General features: G+C 46.5%; 1 protein-coding gene across 2 annotated transcripts; it reads right to left on the bottom strand.

Moving 5' to 3' along the window:
- LOC123072606 (protein DETOXIFICATION 40) lies at nt 1-11972 on the bottom strand. 2 transcript variants are annotated; one of them, XM_044496191.1, is made up of 7 exons: nt 11681-11972; nt 1756-2387; nt 1576-1632; nt 1237-1475; nt 629-747; nt 438-524; nt 1-143 (listed from the first exon to the last, which is right to left on the bottom strand). In XM_044496191.1, the coding sequence occupies exons 1-7, from the start codon at nt 11939-11941 to the stop codon at nt 60-62; spliced, it is 1479 nt and encodes a 492-aa protein (XP_044352126.1). In that variant the 5' UTR covers nt 11942-11972; the 3' UTR covers nt 1-59. The 2 variants fall into 2 exon arrangements, with proteins under 2 accessions (XP_044352126.1, XP_044352125.1); XM_044496190.1 differs by lacking the exon at nt 11681-11972 and adding an exon at nt 5039-5563.
- Between the last annotated feature and the right edge of the window lie 2519 nt (nt 11973-14491).

The following is a 14491-nucleotide window of genomic DNA, read 5'->3' as shown; positions in this document are numbered from 1 at the left end:
CTCATAGCCGGCACTCTTCTGAATGGAATAACCGAAAACACAAATCTAGACTGGTCCACTTATTTGTTATTGTCCTTGAACCCTGCAAGGAGAGGCTCTTTCTTCTCGTCCCACTTGTTCAACCTTTTCTGTGCCTCCTCTACCTGAAGAATGTAGAAAAAACACAACACAGTTAAGTAGTGCATCTTTTTCAATGCATATATTTGATCCGTTTGCATCAAGCGTATACTTTCAAGAAGGTTCTAAATCATGTGATGGAAGGAACAACAATGAGCAAGCAACAGTCTGCATGGTACACTTATGACAACATATATGGTGACAAGAAAGATAGACTATATCCTCGGACATCTGGGAGTTAATTTACTATTCATCATTTCAAATTTTGTTTAAAAGAACGGAAATGTAAATTCAACTTCTCTTTTAGCAATAAGGAATACCTCTTTGGTCCAGTCAGTTCTCATGGTGACCCACAGGAGAATGGCTGTCTGCAAGGCCGTTCCACCAATCAAGCCACCCCAAATACCCTGCAAGTACGAATATGATTCCATCAGCACAACTTAGAACACAAAACTAAAGATTGTGTCACCACTTATTATATATATGAAAAATTCACAGACAGATTCATCACCTTTGCGCCAAGATTGAAGAAAAACCCGAGAACAACACCAAGGGGAACACCTACAATGTAGTAAGAGCCGACGTTCACGTAAGCAACAAATTGTTGCCATCCACATCCAACAGCAACACCTGATGTTTCCATGCATGTTAGTAAATTTAAATCACCATGCATATGTGGTATCTCAAGAGAGAAAATATGCATCAGAACACATGGTAGACTTTTTTTTCTCATTTGTACCTTCACTTCTCTTCCCTAAGGACCTACATCTTGTAGTAGCCTATTCTTTTCTTGTACTCGACTACGAAAACTAATCACGATACGGAAACCTACTATATCCCTAAAATAACAATAACAGGACAGACATAATAGTTTGCGCATGGCCGGAAGGGTACATTAGAATTTAGTAACTATGAACAAAAAATCTAGATTGGTTTAAAATAACTGAAATTGCATAGGGATTGTAGCGTTAAAGAAAACATAGATGGGCCAGGGATACAACCAGCTCCCGCTGTTTGAAAATTGCACATGCCATGAACACTCTCTAGAAAGTTGTACTAATGGACTAGACAAGAATGAAGACTGCACATTTCGTCATGCAGAAAGTTTCTAAAAGTTACCTGTCAGTACAGGTTGGATGCCACCGAGAACGAGTGTGATGGCGAGCAACGGGCAGAGATCTGCCACCGCATCCGAAACCGCTTCACCATCTGTGAACAAGTAACTGATGTGGTTGCGGAGGCAGAGGATCACAATAGCAAGGATGGTAGAGATTGTTGTAGAGAGCCCGGTCACGACCCACACAGAGAAAAATGCAGACTTGGGGTTGCCGGCGCCAAGCTCATTGCTCACTCTTACACTGAAGTGAAAACATATCAATTAGTTAGTTAGAGTACTTACCTAGTTGTTAGTAAGCAATCCTAATGTTTATCAAGGCCTTTGAGTATAGACTTGCGAACCTTGCAGCGGCATTAAACCCAACAGAGATCATGAACACCCACCCGTAAATCGTCATACTGCACAGATGCATCACAAGTTAATTAGCACCCCCACATGCATCACAAGTTAATTAGCACATACTCTGCAGACTAATTGAGTTCTAGGAATAACAAAAAGACTCAAAGTCCAATGATACTCACCACACAGAGAGGGAATCCAGGGAAATCTCAGGGTTGGGGAGCAATCCAGCAATGATCACAAGCACCTGAAAGTACCATGTCTCAAGGCACAGCATCACGGCAGACGCGGCGGAGAGTTTGAAGAAACTCGGCAAACCGGAGAAGGCCTGCCAACTGAAACCCGTCCACGTGTGTCGGCACGTCGGGCTCATGACAATGTACACAAATTGCGCTCCGACGATAATCCACCAGCTCACACTCAGCACCAGCGAGGCACCGAGCAGCCCAAGGCCGACCTTGTACATGAGCACCCAGCTCAGCATCACATGTAGAATGAGTGTTGCCGTCGAGATGTAAGCACTCGGCAGGACGATGCTCTGGGCCTGCAGGAACTTCTGAATGGGGAAGTTGACGGCGTACGCGAAGATCTGAGGAATCAGGCCGTAAACGAAGATCGATGCGGCGCGGGCTATCTCCGGTGACTGTCCCATCAACAAGAGGAGTGGCTCCGAGAAAGCGTACATCACAGCAAGTGGTATGCCGGTTAAGGCCAACAGAATGACAGATCGCTGTAGGTAGATTCCGAGCATGTCGTACTTGTGTGCACCGTAGGCCTGCCCGCAGAGGGTCTCCACTGCACTTCCCATGCCCAGCTGCAAAAACAAAAACGTAATGTCTTAATTGTTAGGACTGACACAAATTGAATTATAGCTAAGTTATAGCTTAGATCTGGGTTAAAATTAGGAGTCCATGGAAACACAATGGGGAAAGGCAAAACTGGTAGCAAGTAGCAAATAGTATTTTTTTTTCTCACAATGATATACCCAAGTGCGCTGTGTCACTACAGCCTTAATTTGGTTCCTCTTTCATCTTCAGTTGGAGTTAATTTCATGAAGGTTCATTCAGTTGATCGAATTCATCATCATGAGTTTCACATTGCTCCCTCGATTTTTATCTGTTTTTCTTCTTCTTTCATACTAACTTGCAAAACGCTTTTGCGTGTTTCTTAGAAAACAACATATACTTGTGTTTTCAATAAAGTAGGAAAGGGGCTCAAATATGTTGATTGCCTGCTGGATTTCTTTTTTGGAAATAAAACAATAAAAATAAACTGTTGATCAACTAAAAACAACAGCCAAGGCAACTCATCAATCTCAAGAAGCACATTGAGAATCCAAAGACTCTAAATTATAATAGTACTACGTGTCTTGCATCATTACTGAGTAGGTGCATCTGGTAGGCGAGTCCAGATTCTCCATTTATGTGCAGCGTCCTTGGACAGCTGACAGCTACACCACCATGATTGGTATGACTAAGTGGGGCCGAAACAGCAGTTAGAGTTAAACATTAGAAGACAAACATTCCAAATGACATGGGACCCTTTTTTTTAAGTAGGGCGACGTATAGGTGGCGACGAGCCATACCAATCCTTCAACATCTGAACCATAAACAAATTGCTAGTACCACTCATCCATAAACAAACGAGCTTGGCTCTTGTAGGACCCAATTGATTGATTGGTCGATCGAGAGAGGAGAATATATGACAACAGTCCAAGACTGATGGGACAGGTCACGTCATTTGTCAAGGATGGCAAGCATGCTCTGCTTAGACATTGGTAACACACTTTTTAATGCATTACTGAATATAATCACCCCACTGTGTGCTCTGCTTAGAGATTTGTAACTTTTCTTCTTCTTTTTGTGTGGTGAACACTACCATAGTATTTTATGTAGCACTGTAAAATCTGTAAGCCGTGTGATGACAGGGTAAACACGGAGCACGCGCTGCCTTGACTTAAGCAGACACACTGCACTTATTGAGGTGGTCACAACGTTATCTTTTTCAGGACCACATAGTCCATAATGGGAGCGGTCCAAGCACTTGAAGACGCCCAAATAGGGTAGAGACCAGAAAGGAATGGAAGAGAATGCAGGATCTAGATCTTGTGGGTCTATCTAGATGAAGGAGAACAAATTAAGCACCATGTGGCGTGTGATTGACAAGGGAAGGAGCCAAGAAATAGAGAGGGATCCTGTGTGTGGATCTAGATGAGAGATGACACATAGTAGATGGAGAGTGGCAGGTGGCATGTCGGTTTCGACCATGCATGGAAAACACGCCATGTAGTATGTATGAGTATGACTGGCCCTACTTGTGCCAAATAGGCGTTGCCAACCATAGACCTGTCGCGCGCAAACTTGTCTAATCTAAAGTGACACTTAGGAAATACTATGAGTGTCACGCGCCGTGTATGCAGCGGGTGGGTGGGTTGTGGCCATCACCTAGCCGTGGATGCTATCACCATTGATTGAGAGAGGAGAATAATAATATACTAAATGCTAGCACAAAAGTTCAAAACTTTTGCCAGAAACTGATTAAATTAAACTGAAGATAAGCCTGCTAGTATCAAGCGACTGTTAGGCAGGTTGGACCCAGAGACACTGCATTTATTTAATGTGGTTACTATGCATATCCCGACATTATACCTCTCTCCATGCCTCTCTCCAACCACATTCTACGGGCCGGGTGAGCACGAAACTGGTGGAACCCATCATCGAAACCATTAGACACAACCAACAAAAAAATAGCTTGCTATGACGAAATAGCGTAATCCTTAAAATCCGATAGCGGTATACAGCGCTACCGCGATTGTACACTGATTTCATGTGAGGCATTGCCTAAAACACTATAACACGCTATTTTTTTCACTGGACATGGTACATAGCACAATAGAGATTGTAAGGTAAAGTAATGAAAATATGCGTGTTGTTCATGAAAATTACATATCTTTTAATTTGAGTTCAGCTCGCCCCCCCTTAGATCCGTCCGCAAGAAAGTGAAGGGGCAGTACCAAAAGTCGCCGTGAATGACTGGCTTCTGCCAAATGGGCCTGCCATGTGCCATGCCATGCCTAGACCTCTCGCTAATCCAATCCACCTCTGCTGCTAAGCACACGACGTAACAGAAACAGCACTTGGTCTAATATAGTACCTACTGTAACAGAAGCAGCACTTGGTCTAATCTACTCCAGCTCCAGGGTTATCAGAATCTATCTAATCTACTAACAGGAAAACAGTAGTTGGTCCAAGCTGTGGCCATCAGTTAGCCAGCATGCGCTCTCAACTCTCGGTTCTCAGTGAGCATGGCATCCAAGTACGACGGGAACAGAAACACAAACACTACTCGTCGGCTGAACAAACATTTCGATCTACCCAGTGTGGATCTACCCGACGCATTGCTCCGACGCCGAGATGAGAGGCGGGAAGGTACCATGAGGCCTACTCAAACGTAGTGTGTGCGTACCATGAGGCCGTAGGCGAAGGTCTGGACGCCGGTGTTGCCCAGCGAGGCGGCGGCGAGCTCCAGGGTCCCCAGGTGCCCGCACAGGATCTGCGTCGACATGGACATGACGAAGTTGATCATGTACACCACCACCGCCGGCGCCGCCAGCCGCGCCAGCAGCCGGAGCTCGACCGTCCCCGCCGCCCACGCCCGCTCCGCCAGTGGCGCCGACGTGTCCGTAAGGATGCTCTCCAGCCGACACGACGCGCCATGCTCATGCTCATGCTCCTCCCCGCCAGCCATGATGCTCGTGAGGTTTGGTAGGTAGCTAGGACAAGAGAGAAACTACGGAGCTATGGCCTATAGCTAGCTCGTATATGGGCGTGTGTTGTGTCCGTCTTGGCGTTAACGCTCCGGCTAAATAGTGGATTGGCTTGGCTCTTTCCAGATTGATTTCTTCATCACTCACTCCCACAGCTACCTCTTGCGACTGTACCGTCAATAACAGGCCTGGATTCCCGCTGACGCCGGCACTGTCGACGGTGGAACTTACCACGCTCTGGCTGTCTGGCCAGACCACGGCCTGCCTGCCTGCCTTCCAAGTCGCCGTCCACGCGAACCCACGAGGTTCACGAGCCTGCTGTCGCCGGGCCACTATCTGACAATGGCAGCTGGTGGTGGACTGGTGGCTGGGCTGCCACCGGCGCTACCCGTTTCAAGGCGATGGGCCGGACGGTCCACACCTAGCTTGTAGTCCGGTGGCTCTCCTTCATCACCCGATCCGTGGGTGGGTAGGTAGGTATGGACACACCATGTGCTCCGATGATGCCCATACACATGGGAGCATGACCATCATTTGAGCCAGCTTGATGTTCAGAAACGTAGCAAAATTATGATTCTATAGCAATTATGGCTGGACATACATTGCATGAGAAACACAGATTAAGCCGTAGGATCGATCTTATCTTAACTTTTTATATAACTAGAATATTTCTTTGTTAAGGAGGTACTGGAGTGCTCTGCTCGTCATGCTATTACTTTGTTGCATGTAAATTTCAATTGTTCGTTCTCGCAAAAAATAAAAAATAAAATAAAAGTCAATGTTTCATCATGCTATTGCTCGGATCATCATGGTATTAAATGCTTAATTTAGATTGTATATATAGCTCATGAAATTAGATGTCTTGTTGTTTGTTGCATTTGTTTGTGTTGTGCATGAGTGCCGTAGACAGGAACCAACATATACTAGATGTCATTTGTGGATGTCCTACTCTTTCCAATTATTATCTTCCATGTTCCCTTCCACGGTTCCACCTCATGTCAACAAAACAAATATTTTCTTTTCTTCTCTTTATCCAGGTTATTCTCTTAGTTTTTTTCTCCTGAAAATACAAAACTGGTAAGAAATAGGTCTATATATTAATTTAAGATGAACACCCAGTGATGGTTATAATCTTGAGGTGTTTTAATTTTATGGGAATGGATATTATACATGGTGGCTTTCAGTGCTCAGCGATGATACTTCTACGCCCTCCAAAGGGTTAGAATGTACTCGAGTCACTCCTTGGGGTAGATCGGGTGCTCTACCAGCCCCCTCCTCCCAGCGTTTTCTCCACTTCCCCCCATGTTCTCCTTATCATCGCCGGATAAAACTGGCTGGTGGTGGTGAGGGCCATACTTGCAATTTGGGGACTGGTACGACCTGATCTGGTGTAAGGGCACCAGCCCTGGATTGGGATTTACGGCATGGGCCATCCATCCACAGCAGCACGTCATGGTGGCGAGCAACGATGGTTGACGACTTGAGGTGGTGAGCTTTGCCGCCACAACGATGGCATGGTAACGCGAAAAAGTGATGTCATCGTGTTTTTCTCTTTGGGTAGCTACATATGTGTCAGGAGGTGGATGGTGACGTCGACAGTTGACCGATGTTGGGTTGAAAACTCATGATTTGGTGTTATGAGTAGATCAAAACAGTGTTGACGTCTGTTTGTCGGTTTGCAATCCATCAACCTCTCATACCAATATATAAGAAAATCGAACTCATGACACACAAGCTGGACTCTTGGCAATAAACAAATGTGAAACATTACGTGGAGCCAGAGGACACTGTCACTAATCGACCCTTGGACACGTCATAGTCTAAGCTAGGAAAAAATAAGGCGCTATACAACATACCGTCGCCCTTGAAAATATATTATTAGCGAGCTACAACGTGTTATTAGTGAGACATTGTACATACTGTCAATTTGGCAAGACAATTCTCTAGATGCTATAACGTGCTATTAGCGGTGCTGTCTTTTGGGCTTTCGGAGGTGGGCAGAACTACAAATCAATTTATTTGTCATATTTATTTAGTTTTTTGTTTCTTTGGCTGTAAAATCTCGATGGTGGAGACAGCATCATATATACGATATAAAAGTCCTACGGTTCTATTTCCGTCGGTAGTTTTTATCTCGGAGACCCGTCAGTGTGCCGAAAATGTCAGGAAGCTAAGGTGGAGACTAGGCCTGAAACACTGTATTACCCACAATGGGAAGGGCAAGGGGGGAGGGATAGCATTGTTTTGGGATGAAACAATTGAAATAAAGAGACTCTCAGTTGGCCCGAGGTATATTGATGTGCATATTAGGGAGAATCCTCATAGCCCAAGTTGGCGCGGCACATTTGTGTATGGCGAACCAAGAGCTCATGAACGCCACCATATGTGGGACTTGCTTAGGAGAATCAAGCCGCACTCAAGTGAGCCGTGGATGATGATAGGGGATCTGAATGAAACCATGTGGCAGACTGAACACATCTCAGCAGCTAAAAGGCCCGAAAGAAACATGGCTAACTTTAGAGAGGTCTTCTCGGACTGTAATCTTCATGACCTAGGCTTTAGCGGACCTTGTTGGACTTATGATAATAAGCAAGCAGGTAAAGACAATGTCAAAGCCAGAATAGACAGGGGTGTGGCCTGCCCTCGGTGGTCTGAACTCTTTAAGGATGCACATATCCAGCACATTTGCTCCTCCAGGTCTGACCACCTACCACTCTTGTTAACATTCAGTGAACGCATGGAATACAAGAAAATGAACAGCAGCTTTCGGTATGAAGCCATGTGGGAGAGGGAAAATTCCTTGTTTGAGACGGTGGACAACACATGGAGCAGGTCTGCAACTGCTAGTTCACTTGAGGAAATGAAAGAGAAGTTGGGCTCGATACATCAAGCGATGCAAAGTTGGGCTAAGAAAGAATTTGGATCCATTGTTAAGAAAACAATGCAGTTGCGCAAGAAACTCGAGAGCCTCTGGGAAGGACCTCCCACAGCTGGTAGGCAGTACGAAATAAACAGAGTAGCGAGGGAACTTGATGAAGTTTTGTTGAGAGAGGAAATTATGTGGAGACAAAGATCTAGAACAACCTGGGTGAAAGAGGGCGATAAAAACACTAAATATTTTCAGCGGAAGGCAACCTGGAGAAGGAAAAAGAATACCATCACAAGGTTGAAAGATGGTAATGGCCAGTGGGTTGAAGATAAGGATGGGATCCAGCAGATGACCACACGCTTTTTCAAGGACCTGTATACTAAAGATGATAAGGTGGCACCACAGGAATTAATCAACATGATGCAAGCGAGAGTTAATGAGGATATGAATAACATGCTGACAAAGGATTTCACAGAAAAGGAAATCAGTCACGCCTTATTTCAAATCGGCCCATTGAAAGCACCAGGGCCCGATGGGTTTCCAGCCTGCTTCTATCAGAGGAATTGGGACATTTTAAAAGAAGATGTGGTAGGGGCGGTAAAGAAGTTTTTTGCAGATGGGATCATGCCCGAAGGAATTAACGATACTACTATTGTCCTCATTCCGAAAGGTAGCAACCCCGAGAGCTTGAAGGACTTCCGTCCGATCAGTTTATGCAACGTCATATATAAGGTAGTGGAGAAGTGTCTAGTAAACCGACTAAGGCCATTCCTGGATGAAATCATCTCCGAGACGCAGAGTGCGTTAGAGATTGCTAACGGATAATGCCTACATTGCGTTTGAATGCTTCTATAAAATTCAGCATAGCAAGAACGCACGAGATACTCATTGTGCGTACAAGCTAGACTTGTCGAAAGCATATGACAGAGTGAACTGGGGTTTCCTTGAAAACACTCTGCAGAAATTGGGATTTAATGAAAAATGGACGAACTGGGTGATGAAGTGTGTTTGCTCGGTGAGATATGCTGTCCGGTGCAACGGTGAGCTGCTGGAAACTTTTAGTCCGTCGAGAGGGCTGCGTCAAGGAGATCCCCTTAGCCCATGTCTATTCCTCTTTGTCGTGGATGGTCTTACTAGTATCCTGAATAAGGAGATATCCAATGGTAACATCACACCCATTAAGGTGGCAAGAGGGAGCCCAGGTATTTGGAACCTCCTCTTTGCCGATGATAGCCTTTTGTTCTTTAAAGCATCTGCGGAGGAAGCCAATGCCGTTCAAAAAGCGCTCGCTTTGTTTCAAAATTGCTCGGGTCAGCTTCTCAGCCCAAGTAAGTGTTCAATACTTTTAAGTGAGCGATGCCCGAACACAACCCAAGAACGGATCAAGGAGACCCTGGCTGTGGTGTCGGCCACGTTTGAGAGCAAGTACTTGGGACTCCCTACTCCAGAGGGGAAAATGAAGGATGATAACTTTCAACCCATTATGGACATGTTTGGCAAGCGATGCAATGATTGGTCGGAAAGGTATATGTCTCATGCAGCGAAGGAGGCACTTGTGAAATCCGTAGCTCAAGCTTTACCCACCCATGTGATGAGTGTTTTCAAGATGTCTGTAGGCTTCTGTGAGAAATATGAGAAGCTTATCAGAAAATTTTGGTGGGGTGAAGATGGAGAACACCGCAAAGTCCATTGGATGGCTTGGGATAAAATGGTAAAACCCAAGAGAGCAGGTGGGATTGGATTCAGAGATATGCAAGGTTTCAACCAAGTACTTCTAGCTAGACAAGCATGGAGATTGATCCAAAACCCGGATAGCCTCTGTGCTCGAGTCCTTAAATCCAAATATTTTCCGCATGGTAAGCTCCTTGACACAGTCTTTGCATCGGATGCATCACCTGCATGGAGAGGGATTGAATTTGGGTTGGAACTTTTGAAGAAAGGCCTCATATGGCGTGTGGGTAATGGAAGAAGTATTCAAATCACAAGAGATAACTGGATCCCCAGGAAGGAAGGACTCAAAGTGGCGAACTTTACATCCAGAACTCGGTTGAGGTGGGTCAACCAACTATTAGTGCAAGGGGAAAATAATTGGAACACCGAACTTATATATCGGATTTTCAATCATTTTGATGCAGATGATATTTGCAAAATCAAACTGCCGACCAATCCGACGGAGGATCAGCTTGCGTGGAATCATGAGAAATCTGGAGTGTTCTCTGTGCGGAGTGCGTATAGACTGGCCATGGATGGACCAGGGCGAGACCTGGCTACATCTACATCTACAGGTGACAGTAACAACCGTAGCATATGGGATCTTATTTGGAAGGCTTTAGTGCCGCAAAAGGTTAAAATATTTGGTTGGAGGGTTGCGACCAATACCCTGGCCACCAAGAAGAATAAATTCAAACGAACTCTGGAGGTGGATACTACGTGTAGCATATGTGGATATGCAGAGGAAGAGGAGTTCCACAGTGTGATAGAATGCACCAAAAGCAAGGCTTTGAGATTTGCAATGAGAGAGGTTTGGGACCTCCCGGATGAGGCGACATTCAGAAACACTGGCAGAGATTGGCTACAGATCATCCTGAACACATGCAATGCAGACATGCGGGATAAAATCCTATTACTGATATGGAGAGCATGGTTCCTACGGGACAACTGCGTGCATGGGGATGGGAAAGAATCCATCTCGAGATCTGCTTCCTTCCTGACAAGATATGAAGAGGAAATCCGAAACTATCTTGTCGCCATAGATAGCGAGAGGGGGAAAGAGCCAGTGGGAAGCAAGAACATACGCAATGTGAGGCGGGAAAATGATGCAGGCAACCATTGGTATGCTCCTCCAGCGGGATTTGCAAAACTGAATACGGACACAGCATACAACCCTGACTCGGGACTGAGCTATGCCGGAGCTGTGGCTAGAGACCACAAGGGAATCCCCGTTGTCTCCCTTGGGCAGAATACTGGGACCTGCATGGACGTAATGGAGGCTGAAGCATGTGCTATTAGAGAAGGCCTGATAGGCCTGTCTGCTCTGTTTAATGGCCATATAATCATCGAATCTGACTGCAGTACACTAGCTAAAGAGTTGTCCCCGCAAGCCACAAACCGATCCCATTGTTTTCCGATTATCAGAGATATACGTGAGTTCTTGGGGCACTTCGTATCCTGGCAAGTCAACTGGATCAGCAGGGAAAGGAACAAGCTCGCGCACAACCTGGCGATGGAAGCAAAAGATCATGGGGACTTCAAGATGATTGGAGCTGTACCAAGTAGGGTACAGGAGGTTTGGTTGTATGACCGTAATCATTCTCCTGTATAATTTGGGGGCTCGTCATTCTCAAAAAAAAAATGCAAAACAGGAGTTCTTGTGAGAGTTTTTTTTTTGTGCCCGGAATGTCATCCAAGGGCGGTTACACGCGCAGACATGCACGCGACGCGAGTGATTTGGAGATATGGGGAGCGTACGTACCATGAGGCCGTAAGCGAAGGTCTGGACGCCGGTGTTGCCGAGCGAGGCGGCGGCGAGCTCCAGGTTGCCCAGGTGGCCGGAGAAGATCTGCGTGGACATGGACATGACGTAGTTGATCATGTACACCACCACCGCCGGCGCAGCCAGGCGCGCCAGCATCCGGAGCTCGACGGCCCCCGCCGCCCATGCGCGCTCCGCCAGCGGCGCCGACGTGTCCGTCAGGATGCTCTCCAGCCGACCCGGCGCGTCCTCGCCTCCCATGCTCGCACTGTAGCTTCGAGGAGCTGAGGAGCTGAGGACAAGAGTCCACAGACGTATTCAGCTAGCTAGCGCAGCTGAGGAGCTCCGATCCTGTTGCTGCTGCTGCTTGATGGCCTTCCGGGTCCTCAGTGATTTCATACTTATAGAGAGTCTCATGCATAAAATAGTGGATAGCCCGCCCACGTGCTTGGGCGTGGGAGACTTGCGATTAGTTTTTGCTCCTTCAACGCGACAGCTACCGCGTCCGTTCTTGGCCGTAGGCTGCTCCACACGGCCGGCTTGGTCGGTACAGTGATAACTGTCCGCGTTCCTTCCCGTTCCTCCGCGCGCTGCACGCGCGCTGATAAGGCATGGCCTAAGCGGGCATGGATCACCCACCCATGCCTCCGGCCAGGAGGGCAGGGACCATTGAGGCGGTAGCTGCAGCTGTTCAACCCCAAACACATGGTCCAAGCTATCATCATCCATGATGGCCCGGCCCTGTCATCATCTCTCTTTCCTTGGCCTTTTCACCTGCTTTGGTTACAGGACTAGATTTGTACAGACACGAGCACCAGATATCTATTTTTCCTTCTCTCTCTCATGCATAAGTGTCCAGAGTGGAGCATTGGCCGTGCCTTTAGTTGGTGTCAGGTGCCACTCGCGCGGACCCTTGTACGGCGACGCACGGTCCATACACTAAGGGCGTGTTTGGTTGCAGTTCGCTACAGTATCCGCATTGCATACACATCTTCAGCCAGCCTGGTTCTACATATGCAGCCTCATATGCAGCAGATGCAACCTGTTTGGTTGTCTGCATCGCATGAAGTGGCACTTACCCCCTTGCTGTTTGGTTGCCGTTTTTGTGCTTAGGGTATGAGCAGATGCAAACTTCAGCTGTTTGGTTGCAAACAACGTTTGTGGTTTGCTCACCCATTCAAATGTGGTGGCCTTACCACCACATGATCAGCACAACAGTAAGCACATATGAGATCAAACAGAGCAAGCAACCAAATAAGATCAAGCAAAGAAAGCAAAGAAATGACAGCAAACTAGTTAGATTAACAACTGGGGCATCCTTCTTCCCTGCTCCACGCCAGGGTGCTGCTCCTGGCCAAAATATTAACAACTTCCCAGCACAAGTACCATAAGTCTAGGCACACACCATAAAAGTTTAACACTAACACCATAAAAGATAACTACATTGCATGCTCAATGTCACCAATGCAGTTGTGCCTACTGCAACGAAACCTGCACATGACCGAGGAGTCGTGGTTGTAGATTTGGACCTTGAGGCCGAGTCCTGAGATGCGCACAACGACGAGGTCGCGGGGGACGATCCGGTGGCGGCGGCAGAAGTAGTTCCAGCCCCGGCCAAGCTGTGGGGGAACGCGGTAATTTAAAAAAAAATCCTAGAATCACGCAAGATCTATCTATGTGATGCATAGCAAAGAGAGGGGAGAGTGTGTCCGCGTACACTCGTAGACCGAAAGCGGAAGCGTTTAGTTAACGCGGTTGATGTACTTAAACGTCTTCGCGATACAACCGATACAAGCACCGAACGTATGGCACCTCCGCATTCAGCACACGTTCAGCTCGGAGACGTCCCTCATAATCTTGATCTAGTTGAGGCCGAGGGAGAGTTTCGTTAGCACAACGGCGTGGTGACGGTGATGATGAAGTTACTGGCGTAGGGCTTCGCCTAAGAACTACGATGATATGACCGAGGTGTGTAACTGTGGAGGGGGGCACCGCACACGGCTAAAACAATTGTCAACTTGTGTAACTTGTGTCTCTATGGGGTGCCCCCTGCTACGTCTTGAGCTAGCGTTGGTTTTCCCCGAAGAGGAGAGGGTGATGCAGCAAGTGTAGCGTAAGTATTTCCCTCAGTTTTGAGAACCAAGGTATCAATCCAGTACGAGGCTCCTGAAAAGTCCCACGCACCTGCACAAACAAACTGAGAACTCGCAACCAACGCAATAAAGGGGTTGTCAATCCCTTCATGGCCACTTGCGAAAGTGAGATCTGATAGAGATAGTATGATGAAATAAATATATTTTTGGTATTTTATAATATAGATGCAAAAAGTAAAGATGCAAATAAAAGTAGATTGAAAGCAAATATGATAAGAGATAGACCCGGGGCCATAGGTTTCACTAGAGGCTTCTCTCAAGATAGCATAAGTATTACGGTGGATGAACAAATTACTATCGAGCAATTGATAGAAAAGCGCATAGTTATGAGATTATCTAGGCATGATCATGTATATAGGCATCACGTCCATAACAAGTAGACCGACTCCTGCCTGCATCACTATTGTTACTCCACACATCGACCGACTCCTGCCTGCATCTAGAGTATTAAGTTCATAAGAACAGAGTAACGCATTAAGCAAGATGACATGATGTAGAAGGATAAACTCATGCAATATGATATAAACCCCATCTTGTTATCCTCGATGGCAACAATACAATACGTGTCTTGCAACTCTTTCTGTCATTGGGTAAGAACACCGCAAGATTGAACCCAAAGCTAAGCACTTCTCTCATGGCAAGAAAGATCAATCTAGTA

This window comes from Triticum aestivum, chromosome 3B (genome assembly GCF_018294505.1).
Source record: "Triticum aestivum cultivar Chinese Spring chromosome 3B, IWGSC CS RefSeq v2.1, whole genome shotgun sequence".
Taxonomy (NCBI): Eukaryota; Viridiplantae; Streptophyta; class Magnoliopsida; order Poales; family Poaceae; genus Triticum; species Triticum aestivum.
This window is presented reverse-complemented; position numbering and strand designations above follow the sequence as displayed.